The sequence below is a fragment of the Prionailurus viverrinus genome, chromosome C1 (genome assembly GCF_022837055.1).
Source record: "Prionailurus viverrinus isolate Anna chromosome C1, UM_Priviv_1.0, whole genome shotgun sequence".
Lineage (NCBI taxonomy): Eukaryota > Metazoa > Chordata > Mammalia > Carnivora > Felidae > Prionailurus > Prionailurus viverrinus.
The window spans coordinates 105,128,401-105,151,751 of record NC_062568.1 but is presented as its reverse complement, the minus strand read 5'-3'; the positions used below and the strand labels follow the sequence as shown (position 1 = coordinate 105,151,751).

General features: G+C 50.7%; 1 protein-coding gene across 1 annotated transcript in view; it reads right to left on the bottom strand.

Annotated features, from left to right (window-relative positions):
• Positions 1–559: 559 nt before the first annotated feature.
• The window catches only part of GYPC (glycophorin C (Gerbich blood group)), a 42,736-nt gene continuing 19,944 nt past the window's right edge, over positions 560–23,351 (bottom strand). Inside the window, exons 2-3 of the mRNA XM_047871575.1 lie at positions 2,223–2,282; positions 560–1,267 (exon numbers count right to left, since the gene is read on the bottom strand). Of these exons, the coding sequence (XP_047727531.1) occupies positions 1,068–1,267; positions 2,223–2,282 (260 nt within the window). The 3' untranslated portion in view covers positions 560–1,067. The remainder of the gene's footprint in view (positions 1,268–2,222; positions 2,283–23,351) is intronic.

The following is a 23,351-nucleotide window of genomic DNA, read 5'->3' as shown; positions in this document are numbered from 1 at the left end:
ATAGAAGAAAACTTTTTCCTCCTCAACACTACCATGGAGCCATGTCCACTTGAGGGATGAGAACATTGAAGCCAGAAAGGTCAAGCAAGTTGACTGAGGACCTAGGATCAGGAAAGGAGGATCCAGGGCCCAAACCCAAGACAATGACATTCTGCAGTCTGTGCTCCAGCCATGGTCATTAGGGGAAGGATGGGTTCACTCATAGTTATTTAATGGGGCCGATTTCTCTAATACTGTGCCTTAGAAAACCATCACTTCAGCCAGTGTCCTCACATCCAGGGCAACCTATTTCTTGAGGAACATTCCACGTTTACATTTGTTTCATGAAGCTGGTACTTTTGTGGGGAAAAGAATGCTGGTCACTGGACCCTCTTCTCCTGGGAGGCCCAGAAGCCCTCTGCACTGTCTATGCTGAGGACAGGCCAATGGGGCCAGAAGTGGACGGTCCCATCCTCACACACACAGACTGTAGTGGAGAACACAATGTTACACTGGTGAAAAGCAAGGCCTGGGTGGTGGTTATCTTTCCCCAATTACAGTAATGTTGTTTGACTCTGAATGCTTGGTTACATTTCAAATTTATTTCCAATCATTTAGAACTGGATCGATGGGAGACAAAGGTGCCTTTTAGCGCTGGCACCTGCTGTTCCCCCCAAATGTCAAGGACTGACATTTGATGCCATTATCCCCAGTCAGCTTACAGATGACTCACTTCCTTGCTTCCCCAGCCCTCAGGCCCACCCACCCAGCAAGGACTTTCACAGCATGCTGATGACAAACCACACTGCCCAGGGGGACCCAGATTTTCTCCCTCTGGCAGAGCAAAGGTGGGCCTCCTGGGTGACCACTGCATCCCTGGGTGCCTGGGACAGGCCTCTCCTGGCTCAGTTCCTCCTTCTTTCTTTCCTGTCCCCAGGCTGGCACCCAGAGTTCTCAGGTCAGGTGCATATCTTGGGATGAGATGGGTGCTCTCATGGTCTGCCTGGTGGTCCAGGTAGCAGGGTGGGGCTGTGGGGTGTATCTTTTCTTGTGAAGAAGGCATTGGGGGAGAGGGGACCCGGTGCCCCTCAGATAAAGTACTCCTTTCTGCTGCTGTCCCCACCTGTGTCCTGGAGGGAGAGGTCATCCTGCAGGGCTGCGTCTGCACTTTCGGCAAACTCCGTGCCCTTGGCCTCATTGGTGTGGTAGGTGCCCTTGTGCCCGTACAAGTAGCGTAGAGTGATGACAAGCAGGCAGATCAGGATGATGGCTATCGCTGTGATCACGCCTGCAGAGGGAACAAATGCATGGCTCTGTCTGGGGCAGGCGCCTGGGACGGGGGTCAGGACTCATAGGGCTTGTGCCAGGACAGACACTGCTACAGTCAGCACCAACCCCAGACAGGCTGGCTCATTCCTGCCCTTCTCCTTCCTGCCTGGCATGTGCTCACCCTTATCCGCACCCATCTGAGTTACTCCAACCTCCCTTCCTCTTTCCCCCTCCTTCCACTCAGACTGGCGCAGACTGAGGCTGGGATAGGATTCCAGCACTGACCCTTGCTCAGGGCCACTCAGTCTACTGAGGAAGACAGACTTCTGTGCATACCCTGCAGAATCAACTACATGAGTTTACCTAAAACTGAGAGGTTCATGGCCTCAGGACTTGCAGTTTTAAATCCAGAATGATCTCAACTGAGAAGTTCCCCAGGGTGTGAGACTTGGTACTAAATCTAGGAAAGTGCCCCGAAGGCTGGGCCCTGGAGGCCGCCCTGCCTTGTGCACTCTTAGTAGGAACAAGACAGGGCCATGGGAAGCACTTGGGACAGGTTGGGGGGAGTGTGGCTCACTGTTCATCACCCTACCTTAGCTCTGGCACGCTCTCTGGAGGTGAAGGCTGCATGGGTTTGCCAGAGGAGCAGGGGCAGCCAAGCAGAGGACTGGAGAGGGAGGGGGTTCTGCAGGACACCCAGTAAAGGCATGGAGTGTGAACAGCAGTCAGCCCCTCATTTCTGTTTGGACTCAGGAGCGGTTGGGAGGTGAAGCTGGGAGGCTGGGCGGTAGGGGCCAGGTCACTCAGGGCTTGGGAGTGATGGGGTGAGGAGACACCAGTGAGTTTTAGATGGGCTTAGGCGTGGCCCCTCATGCAACCTCACCCTCATTCAGGCATTTGCTCTGAAGCCTTGGGTGGATTCTCCCCTGAGCACTCCCTCTGATTCTCCTGCTTGGAGGCCCAGGACAGCTCACCTGCAATGATGGCGATGTTCACACCCAACGTCATGAAAATGTGGTCAGAGTCGACCATTTCTGTGAACAGAAGAGAAGAACCTAAGTGGGGAGAGGAAATCCTCCCATGCTCAGCAGTGTGTCTGCACCCCCACCCCCCACTCACAGGTGCACAGCATTGTGAACTGGCCGAGTGGACAGAGGGCAGTGTGTGGTCAGGCTTCTGGCTCTTCCTGGTCGCTGACCAGTCTGGAGAGGACGTGGGAACCACAGTGGAGGCTGACCTGGTTCCTGCGTCTCTGAGTGGGGTGAGGGGCGGACTCCTTGCATTGGGCAGGTGCTCGGTAGACACGTTAGGTAGGCTAGCTCAGTAGTGCGCATGAGGGTAGGCAGTCATGTGCCCGGTACCAGCAGCATCTGCCTTTGGGCCTCAGCTTTCTCACAATAATGGTAAAAACAGACCATTTGTGAAGTGTCCCCACACGTGGAGGGTCCAAACATGCCAGGTGTTCGTTCAGTTGCCTCTCACCCATCATATCATGTGGTCTTCCCAGCAGTCCCATGAGGTGGATGGTATTACTAGCCTATTTCACAGGTGGGACCCTGAGAGTGAGGGAGTAACGTGCTCAGGGTCACACTGGCAGGACAGTCAGCCCACACTCCCGCATCTGGGGGGCAACTTTCTCCTTTCTCTGTTGAAGCCACCCTCCCAGGAGGGCTCCTGTCTGGTGGCTCCTCCCCAAGTCCCCTCTGTGGTCTCCGATTGGCTCTCTTGTGGGAAGGGCCGCACTGGGGCACTCTCAGAGTTACTGACTGGTCTGGCCACAGGGCTAGCATCTCAATTGGAATAGGAAGCTGTACATCACCTCCAGCTGCTTCACAGAGTGTCTCCTCTCTCCTCTGGGAGATGAGTAAGGAGAAGGATTTATTAGACCACAGAAATCTCAGTGTTAACATGGAAATCCCATGTTTCAATTATAATGGCTACGCATATTAAAGCAGAGAAGGCTACTTCGTAATAGTCCTTTCTGCTCAGATAATCACTTTAATTATAGTGGGATGAGGTCATTCTCCCCAGCTTCCAGATGCCTCTTTCTGAGAAGGGACTGGCCGTGGTGCGAGGAAGGAGAGCGTGGTGAGTAAAGGGAAGGCTCCAGGCTGGAGGCAGAGGAGGAGGAGAGCCTGCCCAGAGTTTGGAGGTGGTGAAGAGGGTAAAAGAGGTCCCTCAAGTCAGCAAAGAGACAGAGCAAGCACACAGCAGGAGTCAGGGAAGGGGAGGGAGGGGGAGGCAGGAGGAGAGCTCAGATCAGCCTTCTAAGTGCTTCACGGTACTGAGAACTGAGGCAGGAGGGGCAGGAAGTACAAGTGGCATCCGACTCTGAGATTCAGGGTGGACAACAACAGCCTGGATTTCAGCATGTAGCACATAGTAGGTCCTCAATAATTATCTGTTGAATGCATGACTGCATCCATAAATGCAGGCATATATGAGTGAATGGATTCAGATGCTGGCACTGCGGACCTTATTCAATCACCAAGAACTTCAGAGTTCAGGAAGAATAAAGAATGGCCCCCTCCTGAAGTTGGCATGGATGGCCATAGAAGTTCAAATACCTAGAATTGCCACTTGGGATTTTCCATGTTGAAGACCAGCATTTCTTAGGCCAGTGTGTCCAACCCAGTCAGGGTTAGAAGGGATTGCTGGTTCTTCCTCTTTGAAAAACACCTAGCAACAGCTTAGCCTGTGACAGGTGCCATCCTCAGCATTTACCGGGCTTGGCCCCCATGGCCATCCCATTTGGTAGAAGTTACTATTATTCCCATCTTACAGATTTGGAATCTGAGTGCCAGAAAAGTGTTACTGTATTCCCTGGATCTTATAGCTGAAAGAGAGTCAGAGGTCAACCAAGTCAAGCCCAGGCTGCTCTGGGTCAGTGTGCTGAACCCCGCCTGGCACTGCCCAGTACTGCTTAAGTGCTAGATGAGGTATTTGGCTTGAAACACTTGGGGTGAATTTCTTAGCTTGTGTTTAGGGACCTTGCACCCAAACCTATATACTGGAACACTGGAAGCTCTCCCTGCAGGCCAGTGGGGTGGGGACAGGAGGGATCTGAGGTCTCTGAGGGGTCAACAGGGCTCCCTCTGAGCTTATGTGTGCCCGGGAGCAAGGTGGGCAGGTATGCCTCATCTCCATGCCCTACCCCTCTGGGTGTGTGGAGCTGAATTTGCACAATGTGATTGATCCCAGGGAGGTGACACTTCAGCATGACCGGAACGGCTATAGAGCTCAGAACTGGCACAGCAGAGGAAGCTCAGGCCTGTCTGGGAGGATGGAGATGGTGTGAGAAGTGGTTCTCAAAGCGTATTCCTGGGACCAACAGTATTTCCTACAAGCCTGCTAGAAACGCAAATTGTTGGGCCCCATCTCAGACCTGCTATATCAGAAACAAGGACCTGGATCTCACAATCTGTGGTGATAGGCCTCTAGGTGGTTCTGATGCATGCTCTGTGCTGAGAACTGCTGCTGTATGAGAAGGCTTCTCCGAGGGAAGTCGTTAGGATTGGCCTTTGAAGGATGAATAGGAGTTTGCTGCACAGACAGGAGTATAAGTGTTGTAGGCAGAGAGCTCAGCACCCACAACAATGCTCACCTCTCTGTAGCTCTCACTTTCCCTCTAAATGTCTGTTCGCCATCCATGACACTGAGGCTTGTGAAGCCTACGTTTTCATCTCTTGCCTCTGGAGATGGAGTTAGAATGCTCATCGGCTATGCTCCCTTGTCCTGGGTCCCTGTAGCCGGTGGTGATGATAGGGATATTTGGAAGAGTAGCTGGAATGAGCTCCATTCTGCCCAAGGAAGTTGATGGGCTAGTGTGCAAGCAGATAAGGACCCTGGAATAAAAGCCCACCCCTAGCTGGGGTTGAAGGGTGAGTATGTGATTGGAGATGGCATCATTCTGAGTTCAGGACTTGGGGCAGAGGGATTTATGGGAAGCCTTAGGGAGTGCATTTATGGCAGAGGTAGGTGTTATTTATGGCTAGGTGTGGGTCTGAGATCAGAAAAAAGTAACTGTGTGTAGCCCTCAGATTGGACAGGCATTGGAGACCTCAACCTTTTTACAGAGATCCCAGGTACCCTGTGGTTTTCTTTCTTGGCTCCCTTTAAGACTGCAATGCCCTCGCCAGAGAGAAAGCTCTACAAACCCCAGAACCACATTAGCCCTGCTCACAGTTCTATGCCCAGCATCGGGCTGTGTACCTGGCACCCAAGAACGGTTGTTGGATGTTATTTGAAACCTGACCCCTTTGGAGGAACTGAGAATCAAACTGCCCTTTGCGCTGTCCACATCATTGTGAAGACAAGCTTTGGGTTCAAGTCTTGGCTTGACCAGTTTCACAGTAGTGCATCCAGCAAAATATTTAACACTGACTGGCTTTAGTTTCTGTGTATGTAAAACAAGATTAACCATACCCACCCTGTGGTTGGGATTAGAAAAGATATGCATGATAATGATATTTTATGTATGTTGTGTAGACAAGACCTACATGGCACATAGCTCAGAATAGGTATTTACTAAGTTGTCATTTTTTTTTTTTTTAAAGAAAAGCAGACTGCCACGTGCAGCACCTCATTTGGGTGTATCTGCTCTTGGAAGCTTGACGAGCCTATGCTCTCCTACAAATGGACCTTGAGACCTTGTTTGGAGATTCTAGCAAGACAGTGCAGCCACTCATATGCCCTTGACTGAAGAGCAGTCCTCCTCTATCGGGGAAGGTCATCGTCTTCAACAGAGTGTGCAGCTTTCGGAGGGACGCACAGGGAGCAGTGAGGGAGGAAGGGGATGCCCGCCTAGCCAGGCAGTTTTGCTGAATCAACCCGGGCCATCAATGGGTTGCTGTCACAGAGGTGGCAGCCAGATGGTCCTCACATCCTGTCTCCACTCTTTTGATCTCATCCTCATTACTACTCTGGTTTGCACATAATTCAATGCCAATCACCTAAGCCACCCACTCACAAATGTTTGGAGTCCATACAGAGGATGGGCACTGGTCATGGATTCCTAGGACGGGCCTGGTGGACAGTAAATCAACATCTGGGTGCTGAGTGTCTCTGTGTTCCCAGGATCACCGTCGGCACAGAGGAGGTTCCAGGAAACAGAGAATGAGTCTCTCTCTGGGAGATACGACTGTGACATAAAACTTATTTAAGGCAGGGTTTGTCAAACAGTAAATCCCAACCCACTGGTGGGTCCTAACTAGAGAGAGAGAAATAGGGGAGAGGGAGAGAGAGAGAGTGTGTGAGAGAGAGAGGGAGAGAGAGAGGAGAGCTCAGAAAGCATTAGGTTCTATCATTCAGCCAGGGTGAATACTGTTTGGTGGGGCTTTGGTTTCATTTGGGCACACACACCAAATGCATTCACCATACTGTTCAGAGACCATGACTTAGACCACAGCACCATAAAAGGGAAAAAACCAAATCCCTAGTCCTGCAGCACTGGGCTCAAGGGAGCCCAACTCTGAGCAGGCAGATGGTGAAGAAAACACAGCTTCACTCTGACAAAAGCTGATGTGGGCCAAGGCGGGAAGGTGGCCACGGTGTATGACAGCTCCGGGCTTCTGAACCCCAGTGTGGCCAGCCAGAGTCCTCGCCACAAGGCCAGGGCCTGGGCCATGAGCCAAGTGCAGGGATAACAGATGCTTCCTGTGAGCTGAGCTGGTGGGTCTCTTGGGGGAGAGGAAAGGGAAGAGCTGTTACTGCCCTAAACTGTTCAGGGAAGTTGCCCTCCTGTGGGGGCAGGGGTGGGGTGGTGAGCGGGAGGAACATTCCCTCATGATGGGGATAAGGCCACGTGTCCTGGGGGTTTAGCCTCAAGAGGGTGTGGAGGAGGAAGGCCACTCGGCCGGCACAGGCACTGGGCACTGGGCACGGTCTCCACGGAAGTCTCCTCATTTCATCCTGCAGCAGGCATGCAAAAGGGAACTTCCTTCCCTTTCTCTAAGTTACAGAAAATGACATGTGTGCCGAAGAGGTCAAATAATGGGGCGAAACTCACAGCCAACCAAAGGCAGAGCCTGTGTTCAATCGGAGGATTCTCCAGAACCAGAGTGTGCACCCTCCGAAGTGCTGGGAATGGCTTTCTCCTGTGCAGTCTGCAATCTGGCTGCAGCCAAGGGCTGTCGACCCTCCATACGGTCCACAGGGTGGCCGGCCGCCTGTCTTCTGGTCAAAGGCAGCGGGGCACACAGGTGCTGCGGCTCATTGAAGGTGATGTTCCCGGTTCCGGCTGGCAGCTTGGGCATGGCCAACAGGACACAGAACTTTAGCCGCAGCTGGACCCTGGGGGCTGGGGGCTGGGGGTGCTTCCCAGATGTTGACAGAGAGCAGAGGTCAGGTGCTGGCCCCAGGGACACAAGTCCAGAATCTCCCTTCTTTGGTGTTTTCTGATGAAGCTGTGCCAAGGGCACTCTTCTTCCCCTAGAGGTGTTATCTTCCCACCTCCTGCCCACCTCGGATGGTTTTCCTGGTGCCTCAAGGTTATGGAGGAAATGCCTGCTCCCTGCTTCTCTCGCCCAACTGGGGCAGAGGACTCTGGGAGAGTGAGTTCTTTCGAGTCAAGGGGGAGAATGCCTTCAGACTAGGCGGCCTATGTGTTCTGGGAAGAGGAAGATTGTTTCAGCTTTAAAACCATGAAGGGGAAGTCATGGAGTCCTTGGAGAGTTCCTCCCATGACAACTGTGTCAAGGACAGCAGGGCAGAGGCTGCCACACCACCGCCTACGGTTTGCCAAGTTCCATGCCACTCACCCAGACTTCTATTTCAAGGAAACTACGGATCTGGTTAGAAGAGCTGCTCTCCCCTGGCCGTGACTTTGTGTGAGTCTGATTTGGGTTCAGGATGAGGCCAGCGACTAGGGGAGGGACAGGAAACTTTGTGGCTGCAGAAAGTTCTCCTTGGCTCCCACTGGGGTTTCTTCTTCCTGCACTAGATTCATGCCTCCAAGTCCTCATGCCAGTCAAGCAGAAGAAAGCAGTTGACGGCTGAAGTTTATGAACTGCCTTTTCTTTTTTGGTGAAAAACAGGTCAATCATATTTCCTTTTCTTGGATGATTTGTTGTTATCACAGTCTGAAAGGCTGTAACACTGAAGCTACAACTGGGGAAGAGTTTGTCTCAGGATGGAAGTGTGACAAAGCGACAATTACACATTGTCTGTCCATGTCTCTCGCACGGCAGCCATGTTGGCTGTGTAGGTGGCATTCACCCAGCCCCAATGGCACGTGCCCACAGGGAGCTCAGGACTTGGTTGAGGACACGTGACATATTTATGTGAAAACGGACTGCCGACACTGTGTCGTAAGGTGTCAAAACAAGCAATAAAGATATGCCTGGGGGTGTCACAGAGGGCACTCACCCATCAGACTCTGGGCCGCAGGGCTCCCAGATTCTGTGACAGTGGTTTTGATTTTGCTCATGCTTTTGTTTGTTCTTTCTTTCCTCAGCAAAATGTCTCTAGCACCTACTTTTACAGCAGCAAGCTCTCTACTTGAGTCCAGGCCCTTGCCTTTAGGGAGCTTGCTGTGTGACAGACTGAGAGAAATGCATCTGTGGGTAAGTTCAGAAAGGGTAGTTTAAAGAAGGGCTTCCTGGAGGAGGAGACCCCCCCCCAACACTGGCCTGCTCAGATGGTGGGATGGACAGGCCAGTGGGGGGACCTGGGTGCAGTGGTGAGAGAAGAGCACGGAGGGGAACTTCGCAGTGGGGTGGCCAGGACTTCTGTGTGGGCATAACTGCTGTGGTACCTGGTCATCGTATGTGAGATGCAGGGCCCTCTTCCTGTGCTTTTGCGGGAGGCAGAACTTCTCAGGCAAGTTAGCTCACCTCTTGGAGCCTCCTTACCACTTCTGTAAAGTAGGGAGTGAAACCTGCTCCTGATAGGGTTAGTGGGGTCTGCCGGCAAGGTGTGGGGTCTCAATCTGAGTGTGCCTCGCGATTTCCTGGGGGCTTTGTGACACCACAGATCCCTGCACTCACCCCAGATTTTGACACCTAGTGTGGCCCCCAGAATCTGCATTTCTCAACATGTTCCCATGTGCAGTTGATGCCGCTGGCCCTGGGAGGACCCCTGAGCTCATGATGGTGAGACTGGCTTATAGGTCACGTGCCCAGTTCCAGTGCTATCACACAGCTCTTGTTTGCAAGGAGGTGATAGCAGGCTCCAGTAAATGAAAGTATGGGGGGTGGGTCGTACTTTCTTAGTGATGAAGACAAGAAGACACAGTCACAGCTGCCCAGGCCACAAATCTGAGCTTTGTGTGCTTTCTTTGAGGACCAGCGGATGTAGTTTGAGACCTGGTACAGTGGTTACTCTGCGGACTTGTCCCCTGCGCTGGCTCCTTTGCCTGCCCCCAGCGACTGGAGCTGGGAGACAGGACAGAAGGCCTTGTGCCAGCGTCTGGTAGGTGCACTGGCCTCCAATGAATGCCTGATCAGGAGACTGTAGTCTCCTCTGCCTCATTCTTTGGAAACTCCAAAAGTCTCAGCTATCCCCTGGAAGGAAAAGTAACCTCTGCTGATTTCTTTCAGTATCCCTGGGCTCTGATGACACACCAGGGAAGCGCTTCTCCAAAGAAAGGTGTCTGGGGCACCAGAGTGGCAAAGGAAATGGGTGCTTGGGGACATTTTGGGGAGCCAAGAGGGGACAGTGTATCCCAATCAGCATTTGCTTGGCTTTCCAGCTCTGAGCTCCAGTCAGCAGAAGCCCTAGAAGGCCCTAGATACACCTATTTCCAGCCCCAGCTCTTTCCAGACTGGGGGAGAATGAGGGTGCAGGATGCCTCCACCTGCTGGGCTCGGGGTAGGGGCCTGCCTGCTTGCCTACACTGGCTGAGTCGGCCAGGTGCGAGAGTGAACAGGTGAGGGAGTGAGGTCCAGAGCAAGGGGCCATCCCACAGCATGACTGAACTCCCACTTAGACCACACGGGACCATCCTGGAGAGTGCAGTGGCCAGCACAGGGCAGCAGTGTGATTCTCACTGTTGTTAACACCATTGTCACCATTCTGACTGTTGTCAGCAATGCCAAAATGGCCTCCAAGTGCGATTTCCAAAAACGGCACCTTTAATTCTCTCATATGCTATTTGGCAAATGTGTCACCCTGAGCATCAAAAACCTAATTTCTAGCAATGGGCCTTAGAGACATAACCTGAAAAGGAAACAAAAATTCATGCTCAGAAAAGTATACTGCAACTTGGTGTAAAATGGAAAATAAAAGAGAGAGAACCATCTAAATGTTCCACATTAGGGAATTGGTTATGTAAATTCCAATACACTTATGTGATAGAATAGTATGCAGTTATTGAAGTGATGTGTGGAAATTCTCAGTGACAGGAGGAAATGCTTACAGTGTGATTTAAAGGAAAAAAAAGCAGGACCCTGTAAATATAAATTATGTTAAATATTAAAAAAAATTCTTGGATAAAAGAATAAAAGGAAATAGCATGTTGAGGTGGTGACTTTTGGGTGGTGGGTGGGGTTGGGGTAGTGTTGCTTTCTTCTAACATGCAGTTTCTGTACTTTCCAAATCACCTCCAACAAACATGTTACTTTTCAGGTCAAGAAATGGGAGTGGATCTTCAGAAATGGCTCTCATCACAGAGTCTTCAAAGCCTCAGACTGGAAAGTCCATGAAGTTCCCCCTGAATCCCCCACTATGGTCTCCCCCGCCCCACCCCAGTGCAACTTTGGTTGCACTTTCCCGAATATCTGAGTCTTGTTCTCACATACCCTTTGCCTGACCTGGTCAGGGACAGCTCCGTGTAGACACTTTCCTTTCCAGTAGAAGAGATGCATGCCGGGGACAAGTGCAAGTGCATTCGACACCCATAGCTCACCCTGCCTTTTCCCTGGGCTGCAGTTGTAGATGGGGGAGTTCCAGATGTGGCTTGAGTCCCAAAGTGCTCACAGACACCCTTGTTTCTGCAGATGGAAATGGAGGCAAGCTCTGGCCCTCTCAGGAAATGGGTCAGAGCCTGGATTTTAGCAACCTGTGGCTGCTCGAGCCCAGGTTTTGCTTTTCTGGAGCTCCTTGAGTCATTGTGGGTGTCCTACTCAGCTGGACTCCAAAGGATCCTCAGATTTAAGTATCTTCTTAAAGACCCTGGAAGGGTCCCTCTCACCTCCTGGACTGGTTAGAGCCCTCTGGACAAGATTCTCTGAAGTTAGGCCTCAGTTGTCCCTTTAATTTCAGTCTCAGGGGAAGGGACCTTATAATGGAAATGCACAGACTCAGTTTCCCCTCTTGGTCTCCTCTTTCCTGTATCTCTTCCTTTTTTCTTATCCTTGTGGCCATTGTCAGTCACTTCACACTCATCCATATCTCTTGCTTCTTTTTCTCAAGCACAATGAATCTTCCATCAATGATTTTGCCCTTATACTTTTGCAGGCTGTGTCTATTCTCCTACTTATAAAGAAGTAGTAGAGTTTAGCATCTGGAATAATGACTTCTAGCTTGCCTTGCAGAGAGGTGCACTTAGCTGTGTGGGTGTCAGAGAGTTCAATCTGGAAAGATCCTTGTAGTCCCTGAAAGCCAAACATTAGAACCTCAGGATTGTTAGGACTGGGCCTCAAGGTCACAGAATATCTTGTCTTTCAAAGTGTCTGCGGGGAGGGTGTTGGAGGAGTTAAAATCATCTATTGTGGGCATGCAGTGGGCATGTACTCATCAGTTGCTGGGATCACAGTAGCTTTGGGTTGAAAATGACCTTGAATGCTCATTCCAGCTATGGCTGTCTTGTTCTTCCATCACTCTACAGCCTCCTTGACCACAGCGCTTACACTGTGTCCACAACTTCTTGGGGTTATCAACTCAGTCCTGGATTCCTCCTCTTTCCACCTGAGCTGGGTGGCTCCTTGGCCTCAGGACACAGCCCTCCATCTGGCGTTTGTCTTGTGGCCTGATGTGTCCAGGAGAGTTTCGTGAGCTGGCATGGGGCTGTCGCCACCACTTCCCATTGTTTTGGGTAGAAAATGAGATACATATGGGCTACAGCAATGCTTTGTTAGCAAGTTTACACATTCTCTCACCCTGTTAAGCACATGGGTATTCAAAGCAACCACTCATTCACAATGTAATTTTTATTCTGGTCTCCAGGTCATGGCTGCAGCAGGGAGGCCCTGAGTTGAGCAGACACCTCGGGAGAAGGAGGGTTCTGTGGTGCAGGAGAGGCAGGCAGAAAAAGGAATGGGGCCCTACAATGGGGACGCAGCTTATGTCCTTCCTGTGAGTTGTCAGAACAGGCTCTATGTGGCTGCTCTTAACCTGGGACTGCATTGTGGGCAGATTCTATAACTTTCCAGTCCCTTCTGGAAAAAAGACCAGTCGGAAACAAAAGCTAGGGTCTCACATCTATTTTAAAGCTCCTAAGTGAAATAAGCAAGTCATAGAAACACAGATGCTACATGATTCCACTTATGTGAGGAATCTGAAATAGTTCAATTCATAGAATCCAAGCAGGGAATGGCGGGTGCCAGGGCCTGGGGGGAAATGGGGGCTTGCGGATCAGTGAGCATAGTTTCGGAACAGGAAGGCAGGATGCTCTAGAGATGTGTCCTCAGACATTGTGCCCACGGTCAGTTATAATGCATGGTACACTGGACCATTTGTTAAGGGAGTAGATCTCGTGGTAAGTGTTCATACCACAGTGAGATAGGGGGCCTGGCCTGCTCTCCTTAATTCCTCTCTCCCCACCAGTTCTGAGCTCAGCCCCTCAGAGCTGCAGTGGGAAAGGGATGTGAGGCTAAGGGAAACCATTTTTCACCCTCATGGGTGACACCGGTTACTTGGTCTTGGTGGGGGGAGCCCTAGGCTGGGCAGGCTCTTTCTGAGGACAGAGTGATAGCCTTTGGGGAGAACTGAGGCAGATGTGTCCACACTGCACTGCCCCTGACCCTGGGGGGCCTCAAGCTGACTGACCCTTCAGCAACCCCCTGTGCGGCCTGGACAGGGCTCTTGGGAGTGGGCTGCTTTGAAGATGGTTCACACCCAGCCCCTCTGGGCCTAGTCCTGCACAGGCGGGGGTGTCGAGGATGTGCTGCTGCTTCCAATGCTGCATGGACAGACGGACGGGGAGCTCACTCCCCTGTGGCGCCGGCCCCCTTGCTCTGCGGGCTCTCTTGGGCCCTCCTCACTTGGCTCGAGGCAGAGAGAAGCTGAGCACCATGGAGACAGATGAGGATGATGTGGGATTCTCCCGCAACAGCCCTCAGGGATGCTCCGGGTGGCTATCTATCCATTCTGCGACCATGGCTTGTGGGTAACCATGCTTGCACCAGTGTGGACTCCACTCAGGCTGTGCCTAGTGCACATTTGGCATGTGAGTGTGCTTACTGCTCCCCATCCTCAGTTTTGAGTCTTCATGGAAATTCCTGCATTACATCACACACGCAGGTGCACAGGCACAGACATATACACACGTACACACACGTGTGCGCACACACACACACACACAGCCTTCCGGGACCTGCAGCCTTGTCTGGCCCCTCCTTTGGCTGATGCAGCTGCTTCTCTGAGGCACAGGCTCTGGCACTGGTTGGCAGGTTGTCAGCTTCCCAGCTATGTGACTGTCCCAGCCCAAGGTCAAGTGCATGGACGATGAGCGAGAGCCATGTATAGGAAAGATAATTCTGTAAGGAGCAGTTGTGCCTCTCAGTGAGGTGTGAGGCTCAGAATGACAGTGCTCACCAAGGAAGTGGGCCAGTGAGACTCTCCCCAATCCTGATTTCAGGCAAGGGGACCTAGGGAGCGCCTGACGTCTCCAGCTTAGGACACAACAGAGGCCGGTGTTATAAAGCTTCTCTCTACAGCAACCCAGGGCATCTGGCTGCATCTGAAGTTTTTCTGAAGAGGATGTCACCTTCTCCAGACTTGCCCAGACCTCCAGAGGTCTATTTGGCCTCTGTTTGCTCTCCCCTTCATGCCCTGAAGCCTGGACCACCCCTTTGGCCTCCACACCCTCTACTTCCCCTGGGATCCCAATTACCTACTGATCCAGATTGCCCGAGTCTCTCTTTTTCTACTTGAAACACTCCTTTCCTGAAATGGATAATGATGCCATTGCCATCATTTTATGGGATCACTTTATAATTTCCTGTATTGTTCCAATTTCTCACCAAAGTCATTGAGGAGGGTGTTATAATGCCTATCACTTTAGAGTTGAGGAAACTGAGGCTCGGAGAGGTTGGGTCACTTGCCTGAGGTTACATAATGGGTAAGAGTGGGACTGAAACCCAGGTCTGTTGATTCCAAAGCTCCTTCCAGAATCATCTGTCCAAAAAAAGTCTCTGAGAAGCTACTGTGTTCCTGTTTTAGAGCCTGAGGATCCAACAGTGCACAGTACAGAGCCTTCTATTCTAGGGGAGGGAACAGTCAACAGTTCATAAAAAATGTGGACCCATGTTGTTAGGCCAGGTGGTGATAGATGCTATAAGACATAAAGAAAGAAGAAGAGAGGGAGTGATCAAGGAGGCCTCTCAGAAGAGGTGTTTTGGGGCTGTGGTAGAGACTGAATGAATGTTTGTGTCCTCCCAAAACTCCTATGTTGAAAGCCCTCACTGGATGGTATTAGGAGATGGGCCTTTGGGCGGTGGAGCCCTCGGATTAGTTCCTTTAGAGAAAGACTCCAAGAGCTCCTTCACCCCTTCTGCCCTGTAAGGGCCCACAGAGAAGACAGTCGTCTATGAACCAGGAAGCAGACTCTCATCAGATGCAGGCACTGTCAGTGCCTTGCTTTTTGGTAAATGTCTGTCATTGAAGTCTACCAGTACTCTGTGGTAGCAGCCTGACTCATACAGGGTGAAGCAGGGACAGAAAGAGGCCTGCTCATTCTGAATCTGAAAGAGGAGTGTTCCAGGAGGACATGGGCCAGTGTGAAGGCCAGGGCAGGCAGGCTGGGTGAGCTCCACGGTGAGGCAGAGACCGTGGGGCTAGAAGGTGCAGCATTCAACCATAGAAAGAAGTGTGGCCTTCATCTGAGAGGCCAGGGAGGGTCCCCCCTAGGAGCCTTTCGGGTTGTGTCTATTTGAGAAGCATCTCCGTGGCTGTCGTGCTGGGAGCCACTCTGGCCACGGTCCAGGCAAGTGCTTAGGCCTGCACAGTGGTGGCACTGGTGACGGGGAACAGAGGTATTTTGGACATGTCTGGAATTGAGGCTGACAGGAGTTGCTATTGGATTAGCTGTAGGGCAAGCAAAGATGTAGCGTGACCTCTACTATGCCCAGGGATCCCGTCAGATGTGCAGCACAGGTGCAGGGTAGGCCACTGGCACAGAGTCTAGGGCTCAGGGGACAGGTGAGGGCTGGAGCCCCAGCTGGCACCTCCAGCATCTCAAAGGCATGGACAGCCATGGGAAGGGACAAGAAAAGGAGCCGGGGGTCTTGCATAGGGCATCCCGGGGGGAAGCAGGCAGAGGGCCAGGAGGAAAGCAGGGAGCACCATGTCAGGAAGATCCCAGCCTTCCCTCTGCTGCTGCCCAGAGCTTCCTGTGCTCCAGGCCTCCATGTCTATACTAGCCCCATTTCCTCTCACTTTGCCCAAACTCTGCTAAGATCCTGCCCTCTCCCATGTATCATGGAATCTTCCCCCTCCACCAGATCACCTCTGGCAGCATGTCTGTTCCTGAACTTAGGAAAGGGACCCCCCGCCCCCCACCATGGCCTGTCTCCCTCCTGCTCCTGGCCTCTTCCTTGTTCCCTTCACAGCAAAGCTCTGCAAAAGGACTTCTCTACATACTTTTGGTGTTTCAAGTGCTTCTTTTTCTTTGTCTTCTGGTGACATAAACTGAAACAGAGCCTTCTACAGAATGTGGGAGGCTTGGAGAGAGTGGAGGCAGGGGGAGGCCTTGGCCAGAGAAAGGTGGTGGTTTGCTGGACAGAGCACTTGGGCTGTGGTTGTGGCGCTGAGATGAGGCCGGTCAGTGTGAATGTGTGTGAGTGTGCAAGTGTGTGTGTGAGTTTCCAGCCATGGCCATGTTTGGGTGCAGGCATGCAGGAGGGAGGAGCTGGATGAATCTAGACTGAGCCAAGACGGAGAGAATAAAAAAGGCTAAGAGTGTATTCAACCAAACCCAGCTGGGTTACAGCAGTGAAAAAACAACTCAGAGGTCTTGTCCTGCTGGAGTGCACATTCTAGGGAAGGGATACAGATGATGCAAAGGAGAAATAATGAGGTGTGCAGTGTGCTAGATGGTGCTAAGAGGAAAAATGAACTAGAGAAAAGGATGGGGCTCTGGGTGGGAGCTGCAATTTTAAAAATGTGGCCGGGAGGGCGTCAGGAAGAAGGCGGCATATGGCTAAGGCCTGAGCCAGGTGATGGGGGGAAGATGTGGGTATCCGGGGAACAGTGTTGCACACAGAGGTGCAGCAAGTGCAAAGGCACTGAGGTGGGAACAGCTCTGCATATTTCAGGAATAGCCAGAAGGGTGGCCGTAGTGAAGTGAGTTGTAGAAGACAGTCAGAGCATGAATGGAGGCCAGACCACATAGGGCCTTGAGAGCACTGCATGGGCGTCAGCTCTCACCCTGAGGTAGACGGGAGCCATGGGAGGATTCTGAGCAGAAGAGGGACACAAACTGACCGACACGTTGGCAGGATTATACTATGCAGGGGAAGGGACCCACGCGGGGCAGTGGGGGGTGTGTGGCTGTGGTAAAACCCAGGGTAGAGAGGATGGTGGCTTGGACTCCAGCAGAAAAGGTGAGAGGTGGTGGGCTTGAATATACCTTCTAGGTGGTGCTGGCAGGAGTTGAGAACATACAACAAGGGACCACAATGGTGGGCTATGGAATCTGAGCTGTGAGAGGGAGGAGGTGAGGAAGGAAGGGAGGCAGCCAGGCTGTGGAGGGAGGTGTTCCTGGGCTGAGGAAGTGAGGGAGGGGAGACGTGGAATGGACAGCAGCACGAGCTAGGAGTGCTGTGGGCCATCGGGGGGCAGGGTGGCCAAAATGGAGATTGGGGTCCCTGGCACTGCCCCCATGGCAGCGAGGGAGTGCAGGAGCAGGGTGCCAGAGGCAGGAGTTAAAGTAAGTCACCTGTGTGTGCGCACAGCTCTAAGGATGGCGGTGGCAATGGGTGCGAGGGACGGCAGAGGTGCCCGCCTCACCCAGGAGGACAGGAAGTGTGCTCTGTGGAAGGAAGGGGCACTTAGCAACGAAGGGTAACAGTGCCTGGGAAAGGCCTCTGTCTCTACCCTGCACCCAACGCACAACAGTGTGGGACAGAAACGCAGTGTCCTCGGGGAGCCAGGCTTCCTCCCCCAGGGGAGAAGGTGAGGCTGTGCTCAAACAGGTTGAAAGGTGGAGCTTGGTGATGCAGTCCGGGGCCCTGTGGGGGGAGCACTGAGCCACAGGGAGAGGGCCGGGGGTGTCCCAGGTCCTTGGCCATCCGTGTCAGAGGCCTGGGGCACTCAGAGTTATCTGTGTGTGCCTGTCTCTTCCACTCAGCCGCTCTTCTCTTCCCTGTCATTCCATCCCCAGAAGGGACCCTCTGATGATTCAAGGGCTAAATCAGTGGTATCTGGGCCACAAGGGGCCTGAGAAGCTGAGTCGTCTGTCCCTCCCCTCTGACTGGCATTGGGGGCAGTCCAGCTGTGTCTGGCCGGATGCCTCGTGCTCCTTCTGCTGAAGATCCAGTCCAAGTTCCACTGCCTGACATTTCAGAACCTCTGGGTGCCTACAGCACCCAGTCTGGCCGGATGCCTCGTGCTCCTTCTGCTGAAGATCCAGTCCAAGTTCCACTGCCTGACATTTCAGAACCTCTGGGTGCCTACAGCCCTTATTTCAGGGGCAAGTCTTCTAAATTTGCCTCTTCTTTTTTCTCATGTGCTGCTGGCCGCCTGGCTGGCAGGAGGCTCTGGGAGGCCAAGGTTCTGCACTATGCCACAGTGATTGCGGGCCTTTGCAGACTCCTCTCTGCCGTCAAGTTTAGACCACGTCACCTCCAGGAAGCCTTCCCTGACTTCTGCAAATGGCTTGTGCGCTCCTTTCCTCTACCCCTGCAGAAGGCTGCAAACTTCATCATAAATATTTTAGGCTTTACAGATCACATATGGTCTCTATTGCATATTCTTCTTTATTTTATTGGTTGGTTGGTTTGTATGTTTTTTTTTTTCAATACTTTAAAAATGTAAAAACCATCCTTAGCTGGTTGACTCTACCAAAGCAGGCCACAGGCTGGGTTTAGCCTGAAGGCTGCAGTTTGCTGAACAACTCGTTAAAATCACCATTAAAACGCTTTGCAGTTGTCTGTCTCTGCACTGACTTTTAACTACTAGAGGGCAAGGACTGTATTTTATATACCTCCACATCTGACACAATGCTACGTGAATGAATAACTGATGTTGCATAAAATATCCTCTGACGTGTCCCAGCTGACTGTTTTATCATTTTTCTGCACACCTGCCTCTCACATGTTAAATAAACAACCTCCCTAAGAGTCTCCAAGTCAGCCATTAAACAGTCCCTCCACAGATGCATACCAAGCTTTCAGTGATATTAATGGATGTCATTTATTAGGTCCCCGGTATGCAGCAGGCCAATGTAGAGTCTTATGGACACAGAAGTGAAGCCACCATACTGTGCGTGTGCATGTGTGTGCGTGCGTGCGTGTGTGTGTGTGCATGTACGTGCATGTGCTCATGCATGTGACTTAGGTACAGATCACTGGGTCGCTGTGCAGCTCAGGGTCGCGCTGACATGCCCTCCATGCTCCCTGCACTCCAGCTGGATCACGTGTGCTAATCCTTCCCACTTCTCTGGAGGACTTAATTCACTTAAAAAATCATATAATTGCATTTTCAGCATAATTAGGTACCTAATTACATGACTAAATGTTCTCGATCAGGCTGCATGTGTAAATAATGATGATTTAGTTAGCCGTGCTTTGTTATTGGCTTTCCAGAAGGCTCATCAGTTGGTGAACAGGATGTGGAGAATGTTTTTCTCCTTCCCTCCCCGGGTTTGACAGGCAGGAGTGGCAGGAGGGGAGCAGGGTGGAGAGGGGAATGGGAGCTGGGGGGATTCCTGTTGCCTGGGGATCTTGGTTCAAAGCCTCAGGTAGAGCCTGTCAGAGTACCCACATTCTAAAGCCAGACAAGGTCACTTCCCCCCAGGATGTGCTAAGGGAAGCCAAAGTGATCCAGAGACAGCTGGACCTCCAGGTTATGGACCAGGAGGGTAGAGATGTGGTAAGGATTCTGGAAGGAAGGCAAGCCACAGGAGTAGGAGGCATGAGTAGTTCCTCCCCCATTCCCTGGAATATTTCTCCTCCTCCTAAGCCAGTGAGGGCACCCACACTGAGGGATGCTGCTTTCTTTCCACACTGGATGGAGGTGTGCTGATACTCACTGTTCTTCCGTGTGCAATGGGACCATAAAAGAACCTGTGTCGGAGGGCAGCTGTGAAGATGGCATGAGATGATGCATGTCGATGGCAAGGTATGATTTGCTACACGATACCTGTTAGCTAGTATTGTGAGTACTATTTCTGTGGTTTGTTTTTTAGGCTGGACCAGTGTTTGAAAGGGAGGGTGCATTTTGACATATATATATAGGAAGTGTAATCCTGGGGTGGTAATGAAGAAAAGGGCAAATGCATATCAATACGCCATCTATAGAAACCATCTTACAGCCCTTGACGGGGGCACTGTCATGTGGGTAGTGATGCCAGAGCTGTGGGTCCTGGCTTCTGAGTCCCACTGGCATGTGACCCTCTCTAACCCTCAGCTCACTTGCCAGAACAGAACGATGCACCTGCATGGCTCCAAGAGAGGCGGTATCCAACACATGCAAGCTCTTCTCATAATCCCCATTTATTTGAGCATGGTTCCTGCATGTGTGTACAGGCCCACATGGCCCCTGGATGCAGGGCCCCTGTGGGGAAGCAGAGGGGCCCAGTTCCTGTGACTTGGGGGGCAGGGAGTGCTTGTTTATCTCCTGGAATAATTGGGCTTCCCAATGCTTCCCACTTTGCTTTTACTCCTCCTTTGTCCTCTGGGTATCAGGGCAGGAAAGGAACTTTAGGAAGGCACCAATTCACCTCATTTTGTATCCAGCACCAGAGCCAGGAGGCTGACTGCCCCCAGTCGGGCCACTGCACTGTTTTTGTGCTTGGGGAGGAAAAAACATTTCTCTTCACTGCACACTCCCCACCACCCCACCACCCCATCCTCCCACTGTGTTTCTGGCTGATGGAGACACTTTATAATATGTCTCAATCCATCACGCGGGCACACTCCTGTTCTATCTTCCCAGCCCCCCGTTAAGGTCTTGTGATTTATATTTCTCCAACATTAATCTTTTAAAAGCAAAGAAGCTATAAACACATACATAATTCTTCCTCCCGTCAGTTTAAATCCCATGACACAAATCAACTGCCATCTAAATTAAATGTTTCTTTCAAAGAAAGTGATAAATGCCCTGGAGACCAATCAAGAAAGCCAACAAACTTAGACTTTGTTTCACTTCAGAATTTTGCAGGTGGTGTGGTTAAAGTCCAACAACTGGTTACATCGCATGACCAACAGGACTGGTGAATTGGATGTTTTAATACAGCTGAGATGGAAAGCAGACTTTGTGCATCTTTCCTTATCAAGGTTTTTAGCATTTCAAAATGTGGAGTTGAAATCTAACATGTAACCTTAGGGGAAAAGGGTAGGTACAGACACAATTTACTATTCCGTCAAACTGATGTACTGCTTTCTTAAGCAAACCAAGTAACAGAGTGAAAATGGAGTTACCAAAAGAGACATCAGCCACTTATAGACTTGGATCTGTTTGAGTGGTTAGGATTAGGGATCCCAGATATGCCAGATGGTCTAAGTGCAGATTTCAAATAATTTTATCCTTTTTTTATTTTTTTTAGCAAGGATGTTTTCATATGTAAACCAATGCAAATTGTCAAATTGTAATTCTGTGCCTTCCAAATATCTATTTTTAACTTTTGAGGGGGAAATATAAAAGCTATGGTTTAGGAAGGAAGGAGAGAGATGAATGGCTAAATCCAGTATATATCTTGGGTTTTTTTTCCTCTCTTCCTTTTCCATGTCTTATTACTTCTTCCACCATCACTACCACATTTAGTATTGTTAATAAACGTCATTATTCATTATTCAACTCATTATGGGAAGTAGAGAGTCTTAAATATCAGGCTAAAGAAGCTGTGTCTACTACTGTAGGCCATGAGCAAATGAGAGATTATGAAAAAAAGGGATTCTCTAGAAATCCTGAAGTAGTACAGGGATGGAGAGGGAGAGCATTCTCTCTTCCAAGTTTAGAGAGCATTCTCTCTTCCAAGTTTAGACAAGAAAGAATCAGCATGACACAATGAGAGACCAACAAGGCTGAGAGAAGCGGACATGAGCGGAGAGGTACGGATGTGAAATGAGGGGCTAGCAAGGCCCACTTGACAAGGCTAGGAGTCTTGAGGGTTGGAGAGTTTGAGATTCTGACAGGAGTATGATTAGAAGTTAAATGAAGGAGACAGTGTAATTGAAGAGGTTGGAGGTTTATGAACAATGGTTTATTATTTTGTATTAAAATATATCCATTTAATGACTAACTTCCATAATCACACAATAATTATATTGTAGTTACATAACATAATTTATTATCAAATAAATATATCATTTAAAGTATTAAATATTAGGCTGTGTTTCGGATTTTCAAATTTACATAAAAAGTACGTTTTTGACTATTGCGAGAGGCATCCATGTATGGATGGGAAGAATGAATGACAAGGGGATCTCGACACTGCTTGAAACGAGGATGCTTTTGAAGATTACAATGGCTCCATCCACATAGAAGGTTTTGCACCCAGGCAACCTGGCCTGGGAGTTGGGGCACTGAGTGTGTGTTGGTGGTTCTAAACTCTGGCTGCACATTAGAACCACACGAGACCCTTTAAAAGACGCTCTTGTCCAGGTCCCACCCTCCTAGGGTTGCCAGACAAAATACAGGGCACCAGTTAAATTTGAATTTTAGATAAGCAACAACAAATTTTTTAGTATACTAAGTATGGCCCAAATATTGCACGCCAGCTCCACAGACTGTTTAGTTCTTTGTCAGCTTACCAGGTAGACTGGGGGTCTCCTAAGGTGAATACACCCAGAGGAGAGCCCTGGGATCTCCTGGGCCTGAGCCCAGAACAACAGGCACAAGCCAGTCTGAATTCCCACATTATTATCTCACACGCTCACATCCCTCCTACTTGTCCCAGGTGAGCCTACTGTGCATAACACGGATTCTAATTCTATTCCATACCTCCAGACTTTGGCTCATGCTGTTCCCTCTGCCTGAAATGTCCACTCCACCCAGCTTACCTGGTGAATGGATGTCTACCCATCAAGGAAGATGTCTGTCCTGACCTCCCAGTGGAAGTGACCTCCTGTTACTACAGACAGACTCGCAAAGCATGTCAAAATAACTCTGGGGGTGCAGGAAGGGCCATGGCACTTTCATCTCGGTATCCTGGCATTTTGCAAGGTGGCTTGCACATAGTAAGTAGGTGGTCATCAAAAGCTTACTGAGAGCAAGCTCCTCTCAGCAGACCACATTGAAATGCAGCAGGCAAATCACCCAGAAGACAGGTTATGGAAGCAGGAGTGTGCTAAACCAACTTAACTGAGCACCTACTAGGTACCAGGTGGTAAAACCATCTCTTGCATCTATCTTTCCACACTGTAGAGAACTTTTTTAAAATGTTCTTTTAAATTTATTTTGAGAGAGAGAGAGAGAAAGAGAGGGAGAGAACGAGCAGGGGAGGGGCAGAGAGAGATGGAGAGACAGAATCCCAACCAAGATCCCGTGAGCTCAATCCCACCACCCTCGGATCATGACCTGAGCTGAAATCAAGAGTGGGACGCTTAACTACCCAGGCGCCCCACAGGGCAGAGAACTTTTTACATACACTAATCCTTCGGCACTAGTGATGTCTGGTGATGGTTTGGCTCGTTCCAGGGTAGAGATCAGAGGAGTCCCCGCCTTGTTCCTCCCTTATGCTGGCAGTCCTTCTGCCCTTGCCCTTGATCTGCCCTTTCTCTAGCTCGTCAGGCTTTGTCAGCCTTGGGGTCTGAAACTTGCTCATTTCTCCACAGTCCAGCTAT